At 45.2% G+C, this 27681-nt stretch overlaps 1 protein-coding gene across 5 annotated transcripts in view; it reads right to left on the reverse strand.

Moving 5' to 3' along the window:
• Nucleotides 1–1708: 1708 nt before the first annotated feature.
• Nucleotides 1709–27681, reverse strand: part of GNG2 (G protein subunit gamma 2) — a 106522-nt gene continuing 80549 nt past the window's right edge. For all 5 annotated transcript variants that reach the window (XM_056545177.1, XM_056545178.1, XM_056545176.1 and 2 more), the window contains 2 exons: nt 10627–10742; nt 1709–2568 (listed from right to left, as the gene is read on the reverse strand). In XM_056545177.1, coding sequence (XP_056401152.1) covers nt 2440–2568; nt 10627–10713 — 216 coding nt within the window. In that variant the 5' untranslated portion in view covers nt 10714–10742 and the 3' untranslated portion in view covers nt 1709–2439. The remainder of the gene's footprint in view (nt 2569–10626; nt 10743–27681) is intronic.

The raw sequence follows: 27681 nt of genomic DNA on the forward strand, positions 1-27681 counted from the left end.
TGGGAGTTGTTGTAGTTGTCCTGACCTGACAAAACCCAAGATAACTGACGACTGCAAAAACCAATGCAGTTTACATACAAGGGAACCCGAAAATCCTGTCCTGCCGCCCCAAGCCCCCCCATGTTCTCCAGATGGGTAAAGTACATTAGTGTGAGTGACCGTAATGTGGGTATCAAAGACAAGTTAAGGTGAACGCATTCATTCCATTACCCTGCAAAGTTACAATGTGTGTTAAGTGCAATTCATTAGAGAAAGCGGAAAGAGCGCCCCCCGGAGCCAGCCTGTAAAATTGCACCAAGGCAAATCTTGTGAATTAGGCAGTAATAGACTGCGAGAGGTTACTAAAGGTACCGTCACAAGAGGAATCCGAAAAGTTACCCTGAGCTCCAACCACAGAATAATTTTTTTTTTCTTTTTTTTTTTTTCTTTTTTAAATTATACGAAAAATAACAAATTCCACGAATTTTCAGGCATGCAAAAAAAATAGTAAAGAAAATGTAAAAATATTAAGAGATGGAAATTCATTTTTTGTTTTATTTTAGATTTTATATAAATCAGCGGTTCTCCAACCGCGGCTGTCGCAAAACTACAACTCCCAGCATGGCTTCACGACCGAAGGCTGTCGGGGCATGCTGGGAATTGTAGTTTTGCAGAGGCTCTGAGGGGGCCACAGGTTGGAGAATATTGATTTAGACCAGTGGTCTCCAAACTGCCACCTTCCAGCTGTTGCAAAACTACAACTCCCAGCATGCCCGGACAGCCAACGGCTGTCCGGGCATGCTGGGAGTTGTAGTTTTGTTACAGCTGGAGAGCCACTTTACTTAAAAATTTTTTTATTTTTACATTTCCTTAAACAAAATAAAAAATATATTAAATATTGTAGAGCAGATACGTTATGTTACCACCTCTAGATGGCGCCATAATGTTGCAGCTCAGGGGGATGGGGAGGGGGGGGGGGGGGGGACAGGCATTATGGCTAAGGCTGTCAGTACTCCAGCAGCAAAATGGTTAAATAACACCCCTATTTATACACAATGGAACAATCCTTCCAGGCATATTCCACCAGGGGGCATAGGTTGCAAAATGTATTATTAATTATGTATTTATTTATTAATTTATGTATTTATTTATTTATTAATTTTTTTCCAAATTTTTTTTTCTATCCATGCAGAACGCCTGAAAAAAAAACTAGATATAAAAAAGACAGCACTAGACCACTGAATATCTTTGCAGAATTGAAAAAGCCAAGTTAAAAAGATTTAAAAGGGTACTCCAGTGGAAACTTTTTTTTTTTTTTTTTTTTTTAAATCAACTGGTGCCAGAAAGTTAAACATATTTGTAAATTACTTCTGTTAAAAAAATCTTAATCCTTCCAGTACTTTTTAAGAGCTATATACTACAGAGGAAATGCTTTACTTTTTAGATTTCTCTGATGTCACGACCACGGTGCTCTCTGCTGACCTCTGCTGTCCATTTTAGGAACTGTCCAGAGGAGGAGAAAATCCCCATAGCAAACATATGTTGCCTTGGACAGTTCCTAAAATGGACAGCAGAGGTCAGCAGAGAGCACTGTGGTCGTGACATCAGAGAAATCTAAAAAGTAAAGCATTTCCTCTGTAGTATACAGCCCCTAAAAAGTACTGGAAGGATTAAGATTTTTTTAATAGAAGCAATTTACAAATCTGTTTAACTTTCTGGCACCAGTTGATTTAAAAAAAAAAGTTTTCCATGGGAGTACCCCTTTGACACCCCCGTTTTTTGGTGGGGTTTTTTTTTTTTTTTTTTCTTCGACTGGCGCAAACGCTGGCTAGCGCCTCGGTGCACGTTGTGAAAGCTGACTGCGATATATCCAAGGTCCCCCACTGTGAAAACCATCTTTGTGCTACTCTAAATGCAACAACACACACTAGTATAATATTACATATAAACACCATTGCATTTTTTTGTTCCCCCCCCCCCCCCCCTGCGGCTAAAAAAAAACTAAAATAAAAATATAATTACAATTTAAATTAAAAATGTCAGGAAAAAAATTATAAGTCACACTGTACATCCTTTTACATCTGCAGAGAGAATTTTTTTCCCCAGCCATTTAAAAAAAAAAAAAAAATTTAAATAAAATGTTAATAAAAAAAAAAATTTAAAGATACAATATTTTAAAATAAAAACTATACAAGCGGGATGTTAACTGAGAGGTGACACAAAGCTTTTTGTTTTCGTTTTTTTTTAACATGTTTTCTACAAGCCGGATAGGACAAAGTCTTGGTGCAGGCCTCCTGTTTCCCTAGGCTTGCGCCGCATTTTTTTTTCCAGCTTTTTTTTTTCTAGATTACTATTATTATTGGCGATTCTGCAGACCATAAAAATAGTCCTTGATGTTAAAAATTCTAAACCGGCGTTCAGGTAGCCTGGACCGCACCGCAGACCGGCCCTTTGGCCTTATTACAGGATGGCACAGAAGAACTTTTTCTCTCTGAAGGGGTTTTCCGAAGCGGGCACTGGGGTCAATAGCGGGTCCTCCTTAGCGTGGGCTTCACAGTACGCCATCAGATCTGCTGCTGCTTTAGATACCTTGGAAAAAACAAAAACAACAAGGCACAGTGAATATTTGAATTTTCACCCAAATAGCATAAAAATGGCTTCTTTATGCAATTTTTTTTATAACAACACCCCTTTTCCCAATAGGAATTAGGCCATTTTAAAGGGGTACTCAGGTGAAATGTTTTTTTTTTTCAAATCAACTGGTGCCAGAAAGTTAAAACAAATTTGTAAATTACTTCTATATAAAAATCTTAATCCTTCCAGCACTTATCGGCTGCTGTATACTACAGTACAGTGCTCTCTGCTGACACCTCTGTCCATGTCAGGAACTATCCAGAGCAGGAGCAAATCCCCATAGCAAACCTCTCCTGCTCCGGACAGTTCCTGACATGGACAGAGGTGTCAGCAGAGAGCACTGTGGTCAGACTGGAAAGAACTACACAACTTCCTCTGGAGCATACAGCAGCTGATAAGTACTGGAAGGATTAAGATTTTTAAATAGAAGTAATTTACAAATCTGGCACATGTTGATTTGAATTTTTTTTCCACTGGAGTACCCCTTTAAAGTGTGCATGGAGATAGAAAGATAGGAGATAGATAGATAGATAGATAGATACATAGAAAGATAGATATGAGATATGTGATAGATAGGAGATAGATAGATAGATAGATATGAGATAGATAGATATGAGATAAATAGAGAGATAGATAGATATGAGATAGATATGAGATAGAAAGATAAATAGATAGATAGATGGATACAAGATAGATAGATAGATATGAGATGATAGAGAGAGAGAGATATGAGATAGATAGATAGATGTGAGATAGATAGATATGTGATAGATATAAGATAGATAGATGGATACGAGATAGATAGATATGAGATAGATAGATTTGAGATAGATAGATAGATATGAGATAGATAGATATCTATCTATCTCATATCTATCTATCTCATATCTATCTATCTATCTATCTCATATCTATCTCATATCTATCTATCTCATCTCTATCTATCTGCAAACGGGTGAAATACCAGCTCTCTCCCAAGCCCGTAGCGCCTGGACTGGCGTGGGCAACACCTATAGCACAGTAATGTGAATGAAGAAAATGTCCAGCGCAGGTAGATCAGGCGAATTCTTTATAAAATCTTGCTTCAGCACATTGAAAACATAAAGAGTGACGCGTTTCGGCCCGAACGTTGAGCCTTAGTCTTGTCTAAGGCTCAACGTTCGGGCCGAAACGCGTCACCCTGTAGGTTTTCCATGTGCTGAAGCAAGATTTTATAAAGAATTCGCCTGATCTACCTGCGCTGGACATTTTCTTCATTCACATTACTGTGCTATAGGTGTTGCCCACGCCAGTCCAGGCGCTACGGGCTTGGGAGAGAGCTGGAATTTCACCCGTTTGCAGATAGATAGAGATGAGATAGATAGATATGAGATAGATAGATATGAGATAGATAGATATGAGATAGATAGATATGAGATAGATAGATAGATAGATATGAGAGATAGATATGAGATAGATAGATATGAGATAGATAGGAGATATATAGATAGATAGGAGATAGATAGATAGATATGAGTTTTTTTGCGCTTAAAAAAACCTATGTGTGAACAGACGCTGCTGCAGACGACTGGGGAGGGGCACAAGTTCTCGCCCTTAGATTTATGCGGCGGCGCTCCCTCCGGTCGGAGAACACTTACTATTAAATATTTACTAATAGTCAGATCTCCTATTTTACCAGAAAACTACAGGCGCCGTCCATGTTGTAGATGAGCGGATGACAGTACAGCAGAGCGGGGGTGGGAATAGTTTCTCACATTCACTATTGATCACTTTTTAAATATATTTTGTGTTTCAGTTTCCAACATCTCTACTTGTTGTCAATGAATGGAATTGTGATTCCAGCTGAAGGGGTGGTTTCCCATGTGCTGTATATTTACTGTGGGTTTTCTGATTTTTTTGTGCAGAAAATCTGCAGAAAATACAGTAGGAGCAAAGTGGAGCAGCGGAAACTGAGCAGCATTGCAGATATTACTCCAGATTTTGGACACTACCCTAAAGATCCCGATAATACCCTTGTGTGTGTGACCTTCTCATCAGGGCACAGCTACATAGGACTAATCTGGAATCAGTCATCATTATCTATTATTCAGCAGATTGTGGACGCTCCCTGCCTGCGCCTTGAGACCACGAAGCTGCTCTGGAAGTGAAAATTTTGTGAACCCCCCTCCATGTCATTAAATAAAACATGTTCTCTCTCCCCAGGCTCCAATATTACACACATGATCGCCTATTAAAAAATAATCCAGACATTTCCCTCAGTTCTGAACTTTATATTATGTCCATTATAATACAACCAAATACTATCCTAATACTACAATACAACCAACTACTATACTAATACTATAATACAACCAACTACTATACTAATACTATAATACAACCAACTACTATACTAATACTACAATACAACCAACTACTATACTAATACTATAATACAACCAACTACTATACTAATACTACAATACAACCAACTACTATACTAATACTATAATACAACCAACTACTATACTAATACTATAATACAACCAACTACTATACTAATACTATAATACAACCAACTACTATGCTAATACTATAATACAACCAAATACTATACTAATACTATAATACAACCAACTACTATACTAATACTATAATACAACCAACTACTATACTAATACTATAATACAACCAACTACTATACTAATACTATAATACAACCAACTACTATACTAATACTATAATACAACCAACTACTATACTAATACTATAATACAACCAACTACTATACTAATACTATAATACAACCAACTACTATACTAATACTATAATACAACCAACTACTATACTAATACTATAATACAACCAACTACTATCCTAATACTACAATACAACCAACTACTATACTAATACTATAATACAACCAACTACTATACTAATACTATAATACAACCAACTACTATCCTAATACTACAATACAACCAACTACTATACTAATACCATAATACAACCAACTACTATACTAATACTATAATGCAACCAACTACTATACTAATACTATAATACAACCAACTACTATACTAATACTATAATGCAACCAACTACTATGCTAATACTATAATACAACCAAATACTATACTAATACTATAATACAACCAACTACTATACTAATACTATAATACAAACAACTACTATACTAATACTATAATACAACCAACTGCTATACTAATACTATAATACAACCAACTACTATACTAATACTATAATACAACCAACTACTATAATACAACCAACTACTATACTAATACTATAATACAACCAACTGCTATACTAATACTATAATACAACCAACTGCTATACTAATACTATAATACAACCAACTACTATACTAATACTATATACAACCAACTACTATACTAATATTATAATACAACCAACTACTATACTAATACTATAATACAACCAACTACTATACTAATACTATAATACAACCAACTACTATACTAATACTATATACAACCAACTACTATACTAATACCATAATACAACCAACTACTATACTAATACTATAATACAACCAACTACTATACTAATACCATAATATAACCAACTACTATACTAATACCATAATACAACCAACTACTATACTAATACTATAATACAACCAACTACTATACTAATACTATAATACAACCAACTACTATACTAATACTATAATACAACCAACTACTATAATACAACCAACTACTATACTAATACCATAATACAACCAACTACTATACTAATATTATAATACAACCAACTACTATACTAATTCTATATACAACCAACTACTATACTAATTCTATAATACAACCAACTACTATACTAATACTATAATACAACCAACTACTATACTAATACTATAATACAACCAACTACTATACTAATACTATAATACAACCAACTACTATACTAATTCTATATACAACCAACTACTATACTAATTCTATATACAACCAACTACTATACTAATTCTATAATACAACCAACTACTATACTAATACTATAATACAACCAACTACTATACTAATACTATAATACAACCAACTACTATACTAATTCTATATACAACCAACTACTATACTAATTCTATATACAACCAACTACTATACTAATTCTATAATACAACCAACTACTATACTAATACTATAATACAACCAACTACTATACTAATACTAATTCTATAATACAACCAACTACTATACTAATACTATAATACAACCAACTACTATGCTAATTCTATAATACAACCAACTACTATACTAATACTATAATACAACCAACTACTATACTAATACTATAATACAACCAACTACTATACTAATACTATAATACAACCAACTACTATACTAATTCTATATACAACCAACTACTATACTAATTCTATATACAACCAACTACTATACTAATTCTATAATACAACCAACTACTATACTAATACTATAATACAACCAACTACTATACTAATACTATAATACAACCAACTACTATACTAATACTATAATACAACCAACTACTATACTAATACTATAATACAACCAACTACTATACTAATTCTATATACAACCAACTACTATACTAATTCTATATACAACCAACTACTATACTAATTCTATAATACAACCAACTACTATACTAATACCATAATACAACCAACTACTATACTAATATTATAATACAACCAACTACTATACTAATACCATAATATAACCAACTACTATACTAATACCATAATACAACCAACTACTATACTAATTCTATAATACAACCAACTACTATACTAATACCATAATATAACCAACTACTATACTAATACCATAATACAACCAACTACTATACTAATACTATAATACAACCAAATACTATACAATTATTGTACAATATCATGTTCTGCAACTTTCCTGTTTACTTAATTTGTCACCATCTTCAAGGTCTCTGCTTACTGTCAGTGAATGGAAATTGATTTGTACTGCTGTATTTACTTCATACAGGCTTGTCACTAGGGTCACCATCTGCCTGGTACTTTACCGGCACAGACTGTATTTTGCCCACCCTCCCGGAATGTTGCACCATAACCTATATCAGTGTTTCCCAACCACTGCATGACCTCCATACAGGTCTGTATTAGGAGAAATAAAAAAAAAGTTATAGGGGTCAGAATAGAACAAAATGTCCCCGCATATGTGTATCCTGTGATATTATGCATATCTAATTAATTATGCAAATTAGCATGGCCAAAATTTTGGCGACCCTACATGGTAACAAAGTGCAGCAGCGTCCAACATTGGAATTTCAGCCGCTTTCTTATACATAGTGCACAGTGACGGACGCTTTCCATAGGCTTCAATGGAACACAAGGGACGCTTCTTAGATTACAAGGGACACTTCTTAGATTACAAGGGACACTTCTTAGATTACAAGGGACACTTTTTATACCTATTTTACAGCCATTTTGTTTTCATTTTACAATGTGTAAACCCAGGTGAATAATATCATTATACGATTTACATAAAAACAGGAATACCACCAAAGTATAGAATGGGACAGAATCAGCAGAGTCATCTCATCATCATTAGAGGGCAGGGTCAGTGGAATCATCCCATTATCATTAGAAGGAGGGGTCAGCTGAGTTATTTCATTATCATTATAGGGTGCGGGGGTCAGCAGAGTCATCTCATTATCATTAGAGGGCAGGGTCAGCTGATTCATCTCATTATCATTAGAGGATGGGGTCAGCAGAGTAATCTCATTATCATTTGAGGGAGGGGTCAGAAAATGTATCTCATTATGATTAGAGGGAGGGGTCAGAAAATTTATCTCATTATCATTATAGAGTGGGGTCAGCAAAGTAACCTCTATTATTATAGGTTGGGGTCAGTAGAATCATGTCATTATCATTAGAGGGAGGGGTCAGCAGAGTCCTCTCATTATCATTAGAGGGCGGGGTCAGCAGAGTCCTCTCATTATCACTAAAAGGGAAGGGTCAGCAGAGTCATCTCATCATTAGAGGACGGGGTCAGCAGAGTCATCTCATCATTAGAGGACGGGGTCAGCAGAGTCATCTCATCATTAGAGGGCGGGGTCAGCAGAGTCATCTCATCATTAGAGGGCGGGGTCAGCAGAGTCATCTCATTATCATTTGAGGGCAGGATCAGCAGAGACATCTCACCATTAGAGGGAGGGGTCAGCAGAGTCATCTCATTATTAGAGGGCAGGATCAGCAGAGTCATCTCACCATTAGAGGGAGGGGTCAGTAGAGACATATAATTATTAGAGGGCAGGGTCGGCAGAGTCATCTTATTTTTATTAGAGCAGAGTCATCTCATTATTATTGCCCCCCCCCCCATGGAAATTAAAACTAAAATAATAACATAATTTTAACATACAAAACAAAACAGAAATTTCAAATCTCACCGTCTCCCATGTAACGAACGATGCTATGATTAAACACAGGAGACATTCCCTTTAAGATGTTGTGTAAAAAGCGTCTTGTGAACGCGTCCTGAGTTAACCAGAGACCTAATGACATTAATAGCTGTCAGCGCCAGAACAGCGGGGAGCGATGGTTTATGAAGAATTCAGCCGGTCTAATGGCACCATATGCATCTCCATGTTTTAAATTATCCAAATACATCTGCATCTTCCCCCCTCTCCCCGTTTGATGTATTCAGCTCCATTATTCATAGCGCCATGGGTGGAAGCTTCGCACACACAGAGAAGTCACTTAATTCTAGAAATCACATTGTGTATTAAATCCGCCCATGAAGGAAGAAGTTCATCTGGATTTTTTTTTATTTTTTTCGTTGTATTAATTTTTTAGCAGTGCTTGGGAGGAACAGACATGTCCTTTAACACAAAGGTTTAATAATAAATAAATAAATCAATAAAAAATTATAATGAATAAAAAAAAAAAAAAACACGAACGAATAAATAAAACAATAATAATAATAATATCAAGAAAAATAACAATAATAAAAATATAAAGAAATCAATAAATAAAAATAATAATTAGAAAATAATAAATAAAATAATATTAATAACAAAATTAATAAATAAATTAAATATATAAAAACGTCCGATAACTGTGACAACAGGACAGTGTGTCTCCAGCTGTTGCAAAACTACAACTCCCAGCCTTTGGCTGTCCGGGCATGCTGAGATTTGTAGTTTTGCAACATCTGGATGTGCACTGTTTATGAAACACGGCAATAGGGTCAGGTCTATAGAGGCTGAAATATGTAGGATGTAAAATCATGCCCACCAAATCTTAAAATTGTTGTCTTATAAATGAAGATATATTGGCAAAATTTGGTTATTTTACTACCTTTCTGTGGTCTTTCATGAGTTTCTTCTGCTTTTATACAAATTGTTCGCTGTTGTCTCTAGCTTAACATCCTGTCTGATGTACATCCTGTCATACTTTTTTTTACCATAACCCCTACCACATAGCCGGAGGGACATAGAGTTGGCTGAATTCCCAGCTAGAGTATACACAGTAACAGAAAATCCACTTCCTGTTCCTGTGTATACTCTAGCCGAGAATTCAGCCAACTTTATCTCCCTTCGGCTATGTGGGAGAGGTTATAGTAAAAAGAGTATATTGAGAGGGAGATGGAGTTGGCTGAATTCCTAGCTAGAATATGCACAGGAACAGGAAGTCCGTTTCTTGTTCCTGTGTACACCCTAGCCGGGAATTCAGCCAATTCTCTCTCTATTCCCGCTATGTGGGAGGGGTTATAGTCAAAAAGTATAGTGGGAGGGAGATGGAGTTGGCTGAATTCTCATCTAGAGTGTCCTTCACGCAGGATATACAGCAGAAAGGATGTTGGGCTGAAGACAACGGAGCTTGTATCAAAAGCAGAAGGAAAGCCTCTGCATGCAGGGTCCGTAACTTATCCCCAGCGCGCTCCGGCTGGGGTCTAGGAGATTCCCAGTGCTAATATATAGTACAGTATATACATGTGACTTGTAAAACACAATATTTAGCCATACCTTTATTCTGTCTATATTGGCTTCCATTTTCAGTTGTTCTACCAGCTTCCTGGCTTGTGCTATGTTGGCTGTGTTATTGCTTGCCATTAAGCTTTTGACTTGGCTTCTGTGGAGTGCTGAAACATACAAAAGGAAGTCAAAAATAGTTAAATACTTGCACATAATTTTTTTTTTTTTAAACAGTGAGCCTCCAGCTGTTGCAAAACTACAACTTCCAGCATGCCCGGACAGCCGTTGGCTGTCCGGGCATGCTGGGAGTTGTAGTTTTGCAATAGCTGGAGACAAACTGGTCTAATTCCATCTGTAGATGGCTGTTTTATTTATTTTTTGCCCCTCTTACCCCACCCCACTTATGAGTCTAAGCAGTTTAGGCTTTTGGCGGCAGGTGGTGCAGTGATAAGACTCCACCCCCTCTCTCTCTCTCTCTCTCTGCAAAGCCAGAGGGAATAATGGGAAATGTACCCAGCAGTCTGAAAGAAAACTAATTGCACAGTTTTTCACAAATATTGCAAGACTACAGATATTGCAAGACTACAGCTCCCAGCATGCCCGAACAGCCGCTGTAGATGGCTGTTTTGGAGTTTTTGCCCCTCTGACCCACGTATGACTCTCAGCAGTTTAGGCTTCTGGTTGCAGGTGGTGCAGTGATGAGATGCCACCCCGTCTCTCTGCAAAGCCTGGGGGAATAATTGGAAATGTACCCAGTGTTGGGAAATCATTTCTGTTCTGAAAAATAAATCACTATGGCTGGAAACCCATTCCTGCCACGTCAACCAAAACAGGTAAGCACAAGGCACACACAAGAACCTCTATGTTATTCTTTAAAAATAGCATGCTGCATTATATAAGCAAACATAAAGAAATAAATCATAAACCATTAGTGGTCCTATCTGGTGAGGTGTATGCGGCTCTGCTGTCACTACGGCCTAACCTGGTGACATCCCTGAACACTCAGCACGGGACGCAGCAGCCTTGTTCTTGTTGTTACTATTGAGGCTGCAGCGGCCTGTGCACTGTGTACAGGGATATCATCAGGGGGCTGGAGGGTGCCAGTATGGTTTTTTTTTTATTTATTTGCCCTCCTAATTTTGTGTCAAGTATGGAAACCTCCCTTTTAACCAGATAATAAATGAGTGACATAGGGTGGTGGAGGTTTACGTGGGCGCCGGAGCCCACCTGATTTCACAGGATCGATCTCCCCGATGTGACCTTTCCATTCTTAGACGTATTGATTTGTGAAACCTCCTGGAGTCAGGAATATATGAGATGCGGCAGCGAGAGCCGAGAGAGAACTTGGGATTGAAGTCAGGGCTGTGACTTTGTGCCAGATGGAAAAGAAGGAAATCCTGCGGCAATCCCGAACCCTGACCCCCAACAAACCACGACATTGGGAAAGAGCAAAGGGCTGTAAAATAGACTGAATAAAATATGGCTGCTTTTCATTCCCAACATCTTCCCCTAGTACATTTCAGCACTGTATGCAAATATTTGTTAGCATGGGTGAGGGTGACATGGGCATGACCATAGGCTGAGTAAGGGGTTAAGGTGACATGGGCATGACCATAGGCTGAGTAAGGGGTTAAGGTGACATGGGCATGACCATAGGCTGAGTAAGGGGTTAAGGTGACATGGGCCTGAGCGTAGGCTGAGTAAGGGGTGAGGGTGACATGGGCCTGAGCGTAGGCTGAGTAAGGGGTTAAGGTGACATGGGCCTGAGCGTAAGCTGAGTAAGGGGTGAGGGTGACATGTCCCTGAGTGTAGGCTGAGTAAGGGGTGAGGGTGACATGTCCCTGAGTGTAGGCTGAGTAAGGGGTGAGGGTGACATGGGCCTGAGTGTAGACTGAGTAAGGGGTGAGGGTGACATGGGCCTGAGCGTAGGCTGAGTAAGAGGTGAGGGTGACACGGACCTGAGCGTAGGCTGAGTAAGGGGTTAAGGTGACATGGGCCTGAGCATAGGCTGATAAGGGGTTAGGGTGAGATGGGCCTGAGCGTAGGCTGAGTAAGAGGTGAGGGTGACATGTCCCTGAGTGTAGGCTGAGTAAGGGGTTAAGGTGACATGGGCCTGAGCATAGGCTGATAAGGGGTTAGGGTGACATGGGCCTGAGCGTAGGCTGAGTAAGGGGTGAGAGTGACATGGGCCTGAGCGTAGGCTGATAAGGGGTTAGGGTGACATGGGCCTGAGCGTAGGCTGAGTAAGAGGTGAGGGTGACATGTTCATGAGTGTAGGCTGAGAAAGGGGTTAAGGTGACATGGGCCTGAGCATAGGCTGATAAGGGGTTAGGGTGACATGGGCCTGAGTGTAGGCTGAGTAAGGGGTGAGGGTGACATGGGCCTGAGTGTAGGCTGAGTAAGAGGTGAGGGTGACACGGACCTGAGTGTAGGCTGATAAGGGGTGAGGGTGACATGCGCCTGAGTGTAGGCTGAGTAAGGGGTGAGGGTGACATGTCCCTGAGTGTAGGCTGAGTAAGGGGTGAGGGTGACATGTCCCTGAGTGTAGGCTGAGTAAGGGGTGAGGGTGACATGGGCGTGAGTGTAGGCTGAGTAAGGGGTGAGGGTGACATGGGCCTGAGTGTAGGCTGAGTAAGGGGTGAGGGTGACATGTCCCTGAGTGTAGGCTGAGTAAGGGGTGAGGGTGACATGGGCCTGAGTGTAGGCTGATAAGGGGTTAGGGTGACATGGGCCTGAGTGTAGGCTGAGTAAGAGGTGAGGGTGACACGGACCTGAGTGTAGGCTGATAAGGGGTGAGGGTGACATGCGCCTGAGTGTAGGCTGAGTAAGGGGTTAAGGTGACATGGGCCTGAGCGTAGGCTGATAAGGGGTGAGGGATGACATGGGCATGACCATAGGCTGAGTAAGGGGTTAAGGTAACATGGGCATGACCATAGGCTGAGTAAGGGGTTAAGGTGACATGGGCCTGAGCGTAGGCTGAGTAAGGGGTTAAGGTGACATGGGCCTGAGTGTAGGCTGAGTAAGGGGTGAGGGTGACATGGGCCTGAGCGTAGGCTGAGTAAGGGGTTAAGGTGACATGGGCCTGAGTGTAAGCTGAGTAAGGGGTGAGGGTGACATGTCCCTGAGTGTAGGCTGAGTAAGGGGTGAGGGTGACATGGGCCTGAGTGTAGGCTGAGTAAGGGGTGAGGGTGACATATCCCTGAGTGTAGGCTGAGTAAGGGGTGAGGGTGACATGGGCCTGAGTGTAGGCTGAGTAAGGGCTGAGGGTGACATGGGCCTGAGCGTAGGCTGATAAGGGGCGAGGGTGATATGGGCTTGAGTGTAGGCTGAGTAAGGGGTGAGGGTGACATGTCCCTGAGCGTAGGCTGATAAGGGGTGAGGGTGACATGGGCCTGAGCGTAGGCTGTTAAGGGGTTAGGGTGACATGTCCCTGAGTGTAGGCTGAGTAAGAGGTGAGGGTGACATGTCCCTGAGTGTAGGCTGAGTAAGGGGTTAAGGTGACATGGGCCTGAGCGTAGGCTGAGTAAGAGGTGAGGGTGACATGTCCCTGAGTGTAGGCTGATAAGGGGTTAGGGTGACATGGGCCTGAGCGTAGGCTGAGTAAGGGGTGAGAGTGACATGGGCCTGAGCGTAGGCTGATAAGGGGTTAGGGTGACATGGGCCTGAGCGTAGGCTGATAAGGGGTGAGGGTGACATGTCCATGAGTGTGGGCTGAGTAAGGGGTTAAGGTGACATGGGCCTGAGCATAGGCTGATAAGGGGTTAGGGTGACATGGGCCTGAGTGTAGGCTGAGTAAGAGGTGAGGGTGACACGGACCTGAGTGTAGGCTGATAAGGGGTGAGGGTGACATGCGCCTGAGTGTAGGCTGAGTAAGGGGTGAGGGTGACATGTCCCTGAGTGTAGGCTGAGTAAGGGGTGAGGGTGACATGTCCCTGAGTGTAGGCTGAGTAAGGGGTGAGGGTGACATGGGCGTGAGTGTAGGCTGAGTAAGGGGTGAGGGTGACATGTCCCTGAGTGTAGGCTGAGTAAGGGGTGAGGGTGACATGTCCCTGAGTGTAGGCTGAGTAAGGGGTGAGGGTGACATGGGCGTGAGTGTAGGCTGAGTAAGGGGTGAGGGTGACATGTCCCTGAGTGTAGGCTGAGTAAGGGGTGAGGGTGACATGGGCCTGAGTGTAGGCTGATAAGGGGTTAGGGTGACATGGGCCTGAGTGTAGGCTGAGTAAGAGGTGAGGGTGACATGTCCATGAGTGTGGGCTGAGTAAGGGGTTAAGGTGACATGGGCCTGAGCATAGGCTGATAAGGGGTTAGGGTGACATGGGCCTGAGTGTAGGCTGAGTAAGAGGTGAGGGTGACATGTCCCTGAGTGTAGGCTGAGTAAGGGGTGAGGGTGACATGTCCCTGAGTGTAGGCTGAGTAAGGGGTGAGGGTGACATGGGCGTGAGTGTAGGCTGAGTAAGGGGTGAGGGTGACATGGGCCTGAGTGTAGGCTGAGTAAGGGGTTAGGGTGACATGTCCCTGAGTGTAGGCTGAGTAAGGGGTGAGGGTGACATGTCCCTGAGTGTAGGCTGAGTAAGGGGTGAGGGTGACATGGGCCTGAGTGTAGGCTGAGTAAGAGGTGAGGGTGACACGGACCTGAGTGTAGGCTGATAAGCGGTGAGGGTGACATGCGCCTGAGTGTAGGCTGAGTAAGGGGTTAAGGTGACATGCGCCTGAGTGTAGGCTGAGTAAGGGGTGAGGGTGACATGTCCCTGAGTGTAGGCTGAGTAAGGGGTGAGGGTGACATGTCCCTGAGTGTAGGCTGAGTAAGGGGTGAGGGTGACATGTCCCTGAGTGTAGGCTGAGTAAGGGGTGAGGGTGACATGTCCCTGAGTGTAGGCTGAGTAAGGGGTGAGGGTGACATGGGCCTGAGTGTAGGCTGATAAGGGGTGAGGGTGACATGGGCCTGAGTGTAGGCTAATAAGGGGTTAGGGTGACATGGGCCTGAGTGTAGGCTGAGTAAGGGGTGAGGGTGACATTTCCTTGAGTGTAGGCTGAGTAAGGGGTGAGGGTGACATGTCCCTGAGTGTAGGCTGAGTAAGGGGTGAGGGTGACATGTCCCTGAGTGTAGGCTGCAGCGTCTGACACCATTTTAGTACTTCTGCCAGGGGCGCGGGGGCGGCAGCACTGTTAGAAGGGCAGTAAATTAGGGGGTGAGTATGATTATCTTAATTGTGCCCCTTATTCTTTGCCATTGGGAAATGGCCACAAAATAACTTTAAATATTTTATTTCCATTATGCTGTTTCTTTGGATATTTCTCACATGTGTTCATAGAGGAATCGTATGAACAAGAAACAACGTCCTGATTACATTTTGGGTAACGCTGCAATTTAATGATGTTTCTGTCGAGTACAGAATAATGTGCACCTGTCACCTCCCTAATGCTGTATTCATGAGGTGACAGCACAGCATACAATTATATGCGAACCTGCGACTTCTTCAGGGTCTGATGAAGAAGGGAAATAAAAGAAATGCGCAGACAAAAAAGTTAGAAAACTGCAAATTAGCACTAACCCATAAGAAAAAATTCTCTGTCTCTCTAGTGCCACCTATAGGTAACTACTCTGTAAGCAGGACTGGGCAAAAGCTAATTTTACCACCCCCTTGACTTTTCCCATTGACACGCCCCACCTTACTACTGGGTAACAAACAAACCTTCTCATGTAATTCCCTTACTACTGGGGTGACACACTGTAACAAACCTTCTCATGTAATCTCCTTACTACTGGGGTGACACATTGTAACAAACCTACTCCTCATGTATTCACCTTACTACTGGGGTGACACACTGTAACAAACCTCCTCCTCATGTAATCTCCTTACTACTGGGGTGATACACTGTAACAAACCTCCTCCTCATCTAATCTCCTTACTACTGGGGTGACACACTGTAACAAATCTCCTCATGTAATCTCCTTACTACTGGGGTGACACACTGTAACAAACCCCCTCCTCATGTAATCACCTTACTACTGGGGTGACACACTGTAACAAACCCCCTCCTCATGTAATCTCCTTACTACTGGGGTGACACACTGTAACAAACCTCCTCCTCATGTAATCACCTTACTACTGGGGTGACACACTATAACAAACCTTCTCCTCATGTAATCTCCTTACTACTGGGGTGACACACTGTAACAAACCTCCTCATCACATAATCTCCTTACTACTGGGGTGACACACTGTAACAAACCTCCTCCTCATGTAATCTCCTTATTACTGGGATGACACACTGTAACAAACCTCCTCCTCATGTAATCACCTTACTACTGGGGTGACACACTGTAACAAACCTCCTCCTCATGTAATCACCTTATTACTGGGGTGACGCACTGTAACAAACCTCCTCCTCATGTAATCACCTTATTACTGGGGTGACACACTGTAACAAACCTCCTCCTCATGTAATCACCTTATTACTGGGGTGACGCACTGTAACAAACCTCCTCCTCATGTAATCTCCTTATTACTGGGGTGACACACTGTAACAAACCTCCTCCTCATGTAATCACCTTATTACTGGGGTGACAGCTTAGCGGCTGTCAGGACCTAAAGAAATAACTTTCTGGCAAAGGACAGAACGACCCCCCCATCAAGAGGGCGCTCTAGGCGGCTGCCTATTTTGCCCATAGGTGGAGCCGGCCGTGTCTGTAGGTCAGTGTTCCCCAAACTGTAGACCTCCGTCTGTTACAAAACTACAACTCCCAGCATGCCCCAACAGCCAGAAGCTGTCATGGCATGCTAGGAGTTGTAGTTTTTTTTAACGCTTAAGAACCACAGGTTAGGAAACACTGCTGCACTAATGCTGCATGTCCAATCCAGTGTTTATCAATCCAGTTGCATAACTACAACTCCCAGCATGCCCAGACCTCTTCAATTAGGAAAGTCTGCAAGAAAACTAATTGCACAGTTTTTCTCAAACAGTGTGCCTCCAGCTGTTACAAGACTACAGCTCCCAACGTGCCTGGACAGCCGCTGTAGATGGCTGTTTTGGGGTTTTTGCCCCTCTGACCCACTTATGACTCTCAGCAGTTTAGGCTTCTGGTTGCAGGTGGTGCAGTGATGAGATACCACCCCCTCTCTCTCTCTCTCTTCAAAGCCAGGGGGAATAATGGGAAATGTAGGCAGTGTTGGCAAATAATTTCTGTTCTGAAATCTAAATCAAAAGGACTGGAAACCCATGCCTGCCATGTCAGCCAAAACAGGTAAGCACAAGGCACACACAAGAACCTCTATATTATTTAAAAAAAAATAGTATGCTGCATTATATAAGCAAAAATATTGAAATAAATAAATGAATGAGATAGACCATCTGATTGTCTGTGTAATAAATACCGATAGTTCTAGGCAGGAAACTGAGCTGCACTTTTGCAACAGATGCAATATAGATAAAAAAAAAACACTTATGTAATAAAGACTAAATGCAGAACACGTACAGAAGCATCAGCAAAACACATAAAAAGTGGCCTTATTAGCTCTGTATTAGGTGCCCCAAAATACACTCATTTTAAAGTGGCCTAAGGTTTGCACTTGATTGTTTTATCGAGCAAAAACTTCCAAAGGATACGGGATAAGTTTTAGATCGCAGGGGGGGAGTTGGGGGGTCCGACCGCTGGGACACCCAGTGATCGGACCGCCCGTGATCTAAAAAGTATCCCCTATCCTTTGGATAGGGGATACGTTTAAAAAAAAAAATGTTTATACTAGTAGAAGCAGGGGAGCCCGACACTGCTGTCCTTAATCAGCCCACGCAGGGATGTTAGATACCGGCACGGTAACCTGAGGGGCTTCACGGGGGTGAACTCCAAATAGGACAAGCAATAGCACACAGTTCAAGAAAAAAAGTGGATGCACTCCCCAGAAGTTTCTGCTGGCAGGAATCTTTATTCACATGTAATAAAATAGTACGGCGGGTAGACGCAGAGGAGCAGCCTCGCGGCGACAGACTGTTTCCTGCGCTCCAAGCACACTTCCTCGGGATACGTCGGGTAGACGCAGAGGAGCAGCCTCGCAGCGACAGACTGTTTCCTGCGCTCCAAGCACACTTCCTCGGGAGTACGTCGGGTAGACGCAGAGGAGCAGCCTCGCAGCGACAGACTGTTTCCTGCGCTCCAAGCGCACTTCCTCAGGAATACGGCGGGTAGACGCAAAGGAGCAGCCTCGCAGCGCAGACTGTTTCCTGCGCTCCAAGCACACTTCCTCGGGAGTACGGCGGGTAGACGCAGAGGAGCAGCCTCGCGGCGACAGACTGTTTCCTGCGCTCCAACCGCACTTCCTCGGGAGTACGGCAGGTAGAAGCAGAGGAGCAGCCTCGCGGCGACAGACTGTTTCCTGCGCTCCAAGCGCACTTCCTCGGGAGTACGGCGGGTAGACGCAGAGGAGCAGCCTCGCGGCGACAGACTGTTTCCTGCGCCCCAAGCGCACTTCCTCGGGCTGCCAATGGCAGCCCGAGGAAGTGCGCTTGGAGCGCAGGAAACAGTCTGTCGCTGCAAGGCTGCTCCTCTGCCTCTACCCGCTGTACTATTTTATTGCATGTGAATAAAGATTCCTGCCAGCAGAAACTTCTGGGGAGTGCATCCACCTTTTTTCATGAACTGTGTACGTTTTTGTTTTTTTTTGCATGATACTTCTCCTTTATTAAAAATCCTTGAGTCACATGATGAATAAACAACCCGACTCGTCATGAGAAAAACGCCGGGAAAGCAGCCAAAAAAAATAAATAAAAAAAAACGCCCAGACTAAAACCCACTGGGGGACATATTCAAAAACTTGCTTAGATTTCCTCAGGATATGTTCACACAGCGGAATTTCCATGCAGAAAAATTCAGCTTGGAAATTCTGTTGCCGCCGATTCCTATTGTTTTCAATGGGATTCTGCTGCACCGTGCACATGGCGAATTTTTGTCTGCTGCATGTCCACTCGGAGATTTGAGGGGGCGTTTTGGTGCTGGATCTACAGTAAAATTACAAATTTAAAAATCATTCTTTTTTTTTTTTTTTTTGCATGATTAAGTGCAGATTTCCCCCCAAGTAAAAAAAACACCAAAAAAACTACAAATAAACAAGTGGAAACCTGAGGTCAAATTATAGGTTTTCAAAATAATACAACAAATTGCATTTTTTTAAAGTATTAAAAATCAAGCAGTTGAAAGATTTCCAGCCTCCCCCCCACTCGACTCTACAGCAGTGCCAAACCTCCCCCCCCTCCCCCCTCCCGGTCCGCCCTCTGCTAATTGCCAGCTGCCAGGCTGAGGGAAGCCATTGTTTGGCGCGGTTTCTATGCAGATTAACACATTAGATCACCCAGTCCCTGAAATAACAGCCGGGCCTTATAATTTATCCTGAATGGAGAAAATCACGTTCTCCCGTACGGCACAATGGCTCAGAAAAAGTCTATGAGAAGCTAATTCCAGGGGATCATGGATCCTAACAACTTCAATTTAAATGCCCTTTAAAGGGGTACTCCGATGGAAAACAATGTATTTCATATTAACTGTCTCCAGAAAGTTAAAACAGATTTGTAAATTACTTCTAATAAAAAATCTTAATCCTTCCAGTACTTATCAGCTGCTGTATGCTCCACAGGAAGTTGTGTAGTTCTTTTCAGTCTGTCCACAGTGCTCTCTGCTGACACCTCTGTCTGCATCAGGAACTGTCTAGAGTAGGAGCAAATCCCCATAGCAAACCTCCTGCTCTGGACAGTTCCTGACATGGGCAGAGGTGGCAGCAGAGAGCACTGTGGTCAGACTGGAAAGAACTACACAACTTCCTCTGGAGCATACAGCAGCTTAAAAGTCCTGGAAAGATTAAGATTTTTATATAGAAGTAATTTACAATGTTCCGACATGTTCGCGCATTGGGACATATGCATACGTCACGATCGCAGGCAGCTCAAGAGATCGCCGGCAGGACCCATCTGTCAATCACAGCCAGGGACCCGCCGCAGCTTCCGGCGCTGCGATCGCGCCGGTCAATAGATGCCATGATCAATCCTGATCAAGGCATTTATGGTGTTGACAGGGGGAGGGTGCTCTCCCTGTTCACCAATGGCGGCGCGATACGATTGCGGGTCGCCGTTGGTTGCTATGGCAGCAGGAAGTCAGATGATGACCCCCTTGCTGCCTGCTACGGAAGCCTGTGAGATCCAGCCACAGTGTACAGTGTGCAGCTGATCAGGTCATACTGTGATGCAGTACAAATATATTGCAGCATAGTATAACCTGTAAAAAGTGAGAAAAATAAAAAGTATGAAGTGTAAAAAAAAAACTTTAAACAAGTTATTTTATTAAAGGATGAAAAAAAATGCCCCTTCCCCAATAAAAGCCCTGTATGATCATAAAAATATATATACACATACTAGGTATTGCCACGTCTGTAATGATGTGTACTATAAAGCCATAATGTAAATTATCCCACTCGGTGAACGCAAAAAAACCAACAAAAAAAAACAACTAAAAACCGCACAATGCGCCAATTTTGGTACATTAGTGGAATAAAAAAGGTAGCATGTATTGCAACAATTATGCCAGTAAAAAGTACAGCTTGTCCCGCAAAAAATAAGCCCTCACTTAATGGCGTCGGATGAAAAATAAAAAGGTTACGGCTGGCGGAATATGATAACACAAAAAAGGGGAAAAAAACAATTTTGCTCAGAAAAAGGAAAAAGAACATAAAAAGCGATATAAAATGGGTATCGCCATAATCGTACCGACCCACAGAAATATAACATCACTTTAACCACACAGTGAACACCATAAAAAAATTATAAAAAAAAACCTGCCAGAAATGTTCCAGTTTTTCATAATATTTTGGAGTTTTTCACAAAAAAATGCTTCATGTGTCAACAAAAATGCACCACTTATGTAAAGTACAATATGTCACGAAAAAACTCAAAATCGCTCGGCTCATAAAAAAGTTATTACCCTTTAAGGAGACACATGTCAAATAAATAAAAGTTTTTTAAATAGCCTGGTCATTAAGGTAAAAAAAATGGGTCTGTCCTTAAGGGGTTAAGGGTATAGGGAGGAGGATGAGGATTGGACCCCTTCTTCTACAGTAGTGGTCTCCAAACGGCGGACCTCCAGCTGTTGCAAAACTACAACTTCCAGCAGGCCCAGACAGCACAGTCTATTATTAGAAATTAAGGTTCTTGTGTATGCCTTGTGCTTACCTGTTTTAACTAATATGGCAGGCATGGATTTTCAGCCATCTTGATTTTTATTTCAGAACATGCCTGAGTCAGCTGCATTGGACCCCTTCTTCTACAGCAGTGGTCTCTGAACTGTGTACCTCCAGCTGTTGCAAAACTACAACTCCCAGCATGCCTGGAAAGTCGTTGGATGGGACGGATCTCATCTCATTCAACATCTGTATTTTGGAACCGTATTACGGACATATACCAATACACTCATGTGAACATGACCTTTGTCTTTTTTGCTTTCATAGTGCAGCATAGACTATTATTAGAAAATAATGTAGAGGTTCTTGCGTTCGCCTTGTGGTTACCTGTTTTAGCTGATGTGGCAGGCGCGGGTTTTCAGTCATATTAATATCTATTTCAGAACATGCCCAGCTGTATTGGATGCCTTCTTGTACAGCAGTGGTTTCCAAACTGTGGGCCTCCAGCTGTTGCAAAACTACAACTCCCAGCATGCCCGGACAGCCAACGGCTGTCCGGGCATGCTGGGAGTTGTAGTTTTGCAACAGCTGGAGGCACTCTGTTTGGAAAGCACTGTGTTAGTGGATTTGTTGTGTATTTTACAGATCTAATATAATTTTAATTGCGGTATGGCGCACGCGGTCGGCCCTCCATGTGACATCCGTAGCCAGGCGATGCCGCGCCGTTTGCATAGGTCAATGTCCATTGAAGTGTTTGGGATCCATAATATTCGCATTAACATAGAGAGATACACGGCAGACGGGTGTCATTGAGCAGATCACGGACCCGTAATGTATTTATCTTTACGATTCGCTCTCTTGGGCGTTCGCAAACAATCGCTCTCTGGGCGGCAATTAGGAGGAAATTGTAGGAAAGCGAAGCCGGGTTTTGTTCTTTTTTTCGTTTTTTATTTCTTTACAATTTCGTGAAAGTAAAGATATCGATGCGGGAATCTATAACCAACTAGAAAAAAACATGACAACTCCCATCATGGCTGTCAGTGCATGCTGGGAGTTGTAGTTTCCTGATAGCTGGAGGATGATCAGGTTGCTGGATTTTCGCAGAGAAGAATTGCGCAGCAGTTTTACTGTAGTGTTTCCCAACCAGTGTTGGGAATAACTACAATGCCCAGCATGCCCGTCAGGGTTTCCATAAAAACCGTAGCACAGTGGTCGAGTGGTTGGCACTGTTGCCTTGTATTGCTGGGGTCCTAGGTTCAAATCCCACCAAGGACAACATCTACAAGGAGTTTGTATGTTCTACCCGTGTTTGCATTGGTTTTCTTTCACACTCCGAAACATAGTGATAGGTGAATTTGGATGGGAGGCTTAGGCCGCGTTCACACGACGGAATGTCTGCATGAAGAATCTCTGTGCGGACATTCTGTACAGTGCGGGGGGCCGCACGGAATGCACCGTCCCATGCGGAATCCGCAATCCATCCCATGCGGAATCCACACAAAGAATGAACGTGTTTGTTTTTTGTGCAGACACGGAAAAAGGAATTTCCGTGCGGAAACATCTGGCACGGAAATTCCGCCATATGCGCAGAGCAGCAGAATCGACTTTTTTTTATTTTTATATACTTTATTTTATTATAAATTTCATATATTAACACAAACAATTACAATAATTTATACTTCCACATCCGTTACCCCCCCCTCCTATTCACCCTCCCCCCCTCCTACTCACCCTCCCCCCCTCCTACTCACCCTCCCCACCCCCCTCCTACTCACCCTCCCCACCCCCCTCCTACTCACCCTTCCTCCCCCTCCTACTCACCCTTCCTCCCCCTCCTACTCACCCTTCCTCCCCTCCTACTCACCCTTCCTCCCCTCCTACTCACCCTTCCCCCCCCTCCTACTCACCCTCCCCACCCCCCTCCTACTCACCCTTCCTCCCCCTCCTACTCACCCTTCCTCCCCCTCCTACTCACCCTCCCCCCCTCCTACTCACCCTTCCCCCCCTCCTACTCACCCTTCCCCCCCTCCTACTCACCCCTCCCCCCCTCCTACTCACCCTCCCCCCTCCTACTCACCCTCCCCCCCTCCTACTCACCCTTCCCCCCCCTTCTACTCACCCTTCCCCCCCCTCCTACTCACCCTTCCCCCCCCCCTCCTACTCACCCTTCCCCCCCCCCTCCTACTCACCCTCCCCCCCCCTCCTACTCACCCTCCCCCCCCCCCCTCCTACTCACCCTCCCCCCCCTCCTACTCACCCTCCCCCCCCCCCCTCCTACTCACCCTCCCCCCCCTCCTACTCACCCTCCCCCCCCCCTCCTACTCACCCTCCCCCCCCCCTCCTACTCACCCTCCCCCCCCCCCTCCTACTCACCCTCCCCCCCCCCTCCTACTCACCCTCCCCCCCTCCTACTCACCCTCCCCCCCCCTACTCACCCTCCCCCCCCCTCCTACTCACCCTCCCCCCCCTCCTACTCACCCTCCCCCCCCTACTCACCCTCCCCCCCCCTCCTACTCACCCTCCCCCCCCCTCCTACTCACCCTCCCCCCCCTCCTACTCACCCTCCCCCCACCTCCTACTCCCCCTACTCCCCCTCCTACTCACCCTCCCCCCACCTCCTACTCCCCCTACTCCCCCTACTCACCCTCCCCCCCCCTCCTATTCACCCTCCCTCCCCCCCCTCCTACTCACCCTCCCCCCCCCTCCCTACTCACCCTCCCCCCCCCCTCCTACTCACCCTCCCCCCCCTCCTACTCACCCTCCCCCCCCCCTCCTACTCACCCTCCCCCCCCCTCCTACTCACCCTCCCCCCCCTCCTACTCACCCTCCCCCCCCCCCCCTCCTACTCACCCTCCCCCCCCCTCCTACTCACCCTCCCCCCCCCTCCTACTCACCCTCCCCCCCCCCTCCTAACTCACCCTCCCCCCCCCCTCCTACTCACCCTCCCCCCCCTCACTACTCACCCTCCCCCCCCCTCCTACTCACCCTCCCCCCCCCCCTCCTACTCACCCTCCCCCCACCTCCTACTCACCCTCCCCCCACCTCCTACTCCCCCTACTCCCCCTACTCACCCTCCCCCCCCTCCTACTCACCCTCCCTCCCCCTCCTACTCCCCCTCCCCCCCCTCCTACTCACCCTTCCTCCCCCTCCTCCTATTCACCCTCCCTCCCCCTCCTCCTACTCACCCTCCCCCCTCCTACTCCCCCTCCCCCCTCCTATTCACTTTTCCCCCCCTCCTACTCACCCTTCCCCCTCCTACTCACCCTTCCTCCCCCTCCCCCCTACTCACCCTTCCCCCCTCCTACTCATCCTTCCTCCCCCTCCTACTCACCCTCCCCCCTCCTACTCACCCTTCCCCCTTCTTCTCACCCTTCCCCCCCCTCCTACTCACCCTTCCCCCCCTCCTACTCACCCTTCCCCCCCTCCTACTCCCCCTTCCTCCCCCTCCTCCTAACCCTTCCCCCCCTCCTACTATTCACCCTCCCTCCCCCTCCTCCTACTCACCCTCTCCCCCTCCTACTAACCCTCCCCCTCCTACTCACCCTTCCCCCTCCTACTCACCCTTCCCCCCTCCCCCCTACTCACCCTCCCCCCCCCTCCTACCTTCCCCCCCTCCTACTCACCCTTCCCCCCCCCCTCCTACTCACCCTTCCCCCCCCTCCTACTCACCCTTCCCCCCCTCCTACTCCCCCTTCCCCCCTCCTACTCCCCCTTCCTCCCCCTCCTCCTACTCCCCCTTCCCCCCCTCCTACTCCCCCCTCCCCCCCTCCTACTCACCCTCCCCCCCTCCTACTCACCCTTCCCCCCTCCTACTCACCCTCCCCCCCTCCTACTCACCCTTCCCCCCTCCTACTCACCCTTCCCCCCTCCTACTCACCCTCCCCCCTCCTACTCACCCTCCCCCCTCCTACTCACCCTCCCCCTCCTACTCACTCTTCCCCCCCTCCTACTCACCCTTCCCCCCCCTCCTACTCACCCTTCCCCCCCCTCCTACTCACCCTTCCCCCCCTCCTACTCACCCTTCCCCCCCTCCTCCTACTCCCCCTCCCCCTCCTCCTACTCCCCCTCCCCCTCCTACTCACTCTTCCCCCCCTCCTACTCACCCTTCCCCCCTCCTACTCACCCTTCCCTCCCTTCTACTCACCCTTCCCCCCTTCTACTCACCCTTCCCCCCCTTCTACTCACCCTTCCCCCCCTTCTACTCACCCTTCCCCCCCCTTCTACTCACCCTTCCCCCCCTTCTACTCACCCTTCCTCCCCCTCCTACTCACCCTTCCTCCCCCTCTTCCCCCCCCTTCTACTCACCCTTCCTCCCCCTCCTACTCACCCTTCCTCCCCCCCCTTCTACTCACCCTTCCTCCCCCTCCTACTCACCCTTCCTCCCCCTCCTACTCACCCTCCCCCCTCCTACTCACCCTTCCCCCCCCCCTCCTACTCACCCTTCCCCCCCCTCCTACTCACCCTTCCCCCCCCTCCTACTCACCCTTCCCCCCCTCCCCCCTACTCACCCTTCCCCCCTCCCCCCTCCCCCCTACTCACCCTTCCCCCCCTCCTACTCACCCTTCCTCCCCCTCCTACTCACCCTTCCTCCCCCTCCTACTCACCCTTCCTCCCCCTCCTACTCACCCTTCCCCCCCTCCTACTCACCCTTCCCCCCCTCCTACTCACCCTTCCCCCCCTCCTACTCACCCTTCCTCCCCCCTACTCACCCTTCCCCCCCCCTCCTACTCACCCTTCCCCCCCCCCCCTACTCACCCTTCCCCCCCCCCTACTCACCCTTCCCCCCCCCCCCCTACTCACCCTTCCCGCCCTTCAAACTGGCATTACTATCCTATCTTCCTCTCGGATAGCCACCAAAAACATTGGGGGAGAATAGAAAACTTACCAAAAACCCTACTGAGCCCTAATTTTTCCACAGTGCCCTATTTTCATTCTCCTTACTTTTTGATTTGCTATTCTTACTGTATATAGGATTTCTTCATATTTTTTAACCTTATTAACCCACCCTATCCATTGTTTTTCTGTTGGTACCTCCGGAGCCATCCATTTTCTAAGTATCATCATCTTTGCTAATCCAATTATTTTAAGAATCACCTTACCATACCCTTTTACGTTTATTCCTATCCCCAAAATTACACTTTTAGCTTCTGAATTCAATGGGACTCTGCTGCAGCAGAAATTCTGTGCGGAGATTCCAAGCGGAAGTCTGAATGGAATTTCCGCCGCATGAACGCGGCCCTAGAGGGGACTGGGATAAAGCTGAGTGTGCAGCGCTGCGGAATTATATACATTGTGGGGGAGATTTATCAAAACCTGTGCAGAGGAACCGCTGCCCAGTTGCCCATAGAAACCAATCAGATCGATTCTTTCATTTTTAACAAGGCCTGTGCAAAATGAAAGCAGCGATCTGATTGGTTGCTATGGGCAACTGGGAACATTTTCCTCTGCACAGGTTTTGATAAATCTCCCCCTGTACGTCTGCGTGAAATTTACTTGTTCTCGCGCCGGCCTTGATCGAACGGATGATGTTTTTGAATTAATAACATATTCACTCCCATCGCGGCCGCAAAACCTGAAACCAAAGCCCCGAAAATGAATTGTACCACACATCGATTGTATCCAGGACTAAAACATCCTCTGTGATCCGAACGTACGAGATAAGAAATCAACAAGTGACATGGTGTCTATCGAGTAGAACGGCGATGAACGTTCCCAACACTAGATGGCCTGAGGGCGTTTTCCAGATAAATATTAGGATTCTAGGAAGCGGGATTACGATGTAGATATGAGATATATTAGAATAAAGGCGATAAAATAATAAGAAGTTTAATTATATACATTATATGATAGGGAAATCAGTGCAATAATACTAATCAATTAGATCATGGGGATAGTAGAGGTGACCGGCCCTAACACAAAGAAGAATACACAGATAAAATAACATTAA

Source organism: Hyla sarda, chromosome 11, assembly GCF_029499605.1.
Source record: "Hyla sarda isolate aHylSar1 chromosome 11, aHylSar1.hap1, whole genome shotgun sequence".
Lineage (NCBI taxonomy): Eukaryota > Metazoa > Chordata > Amphibia > Anura > Hylidae > Hyla > Hyla sarda.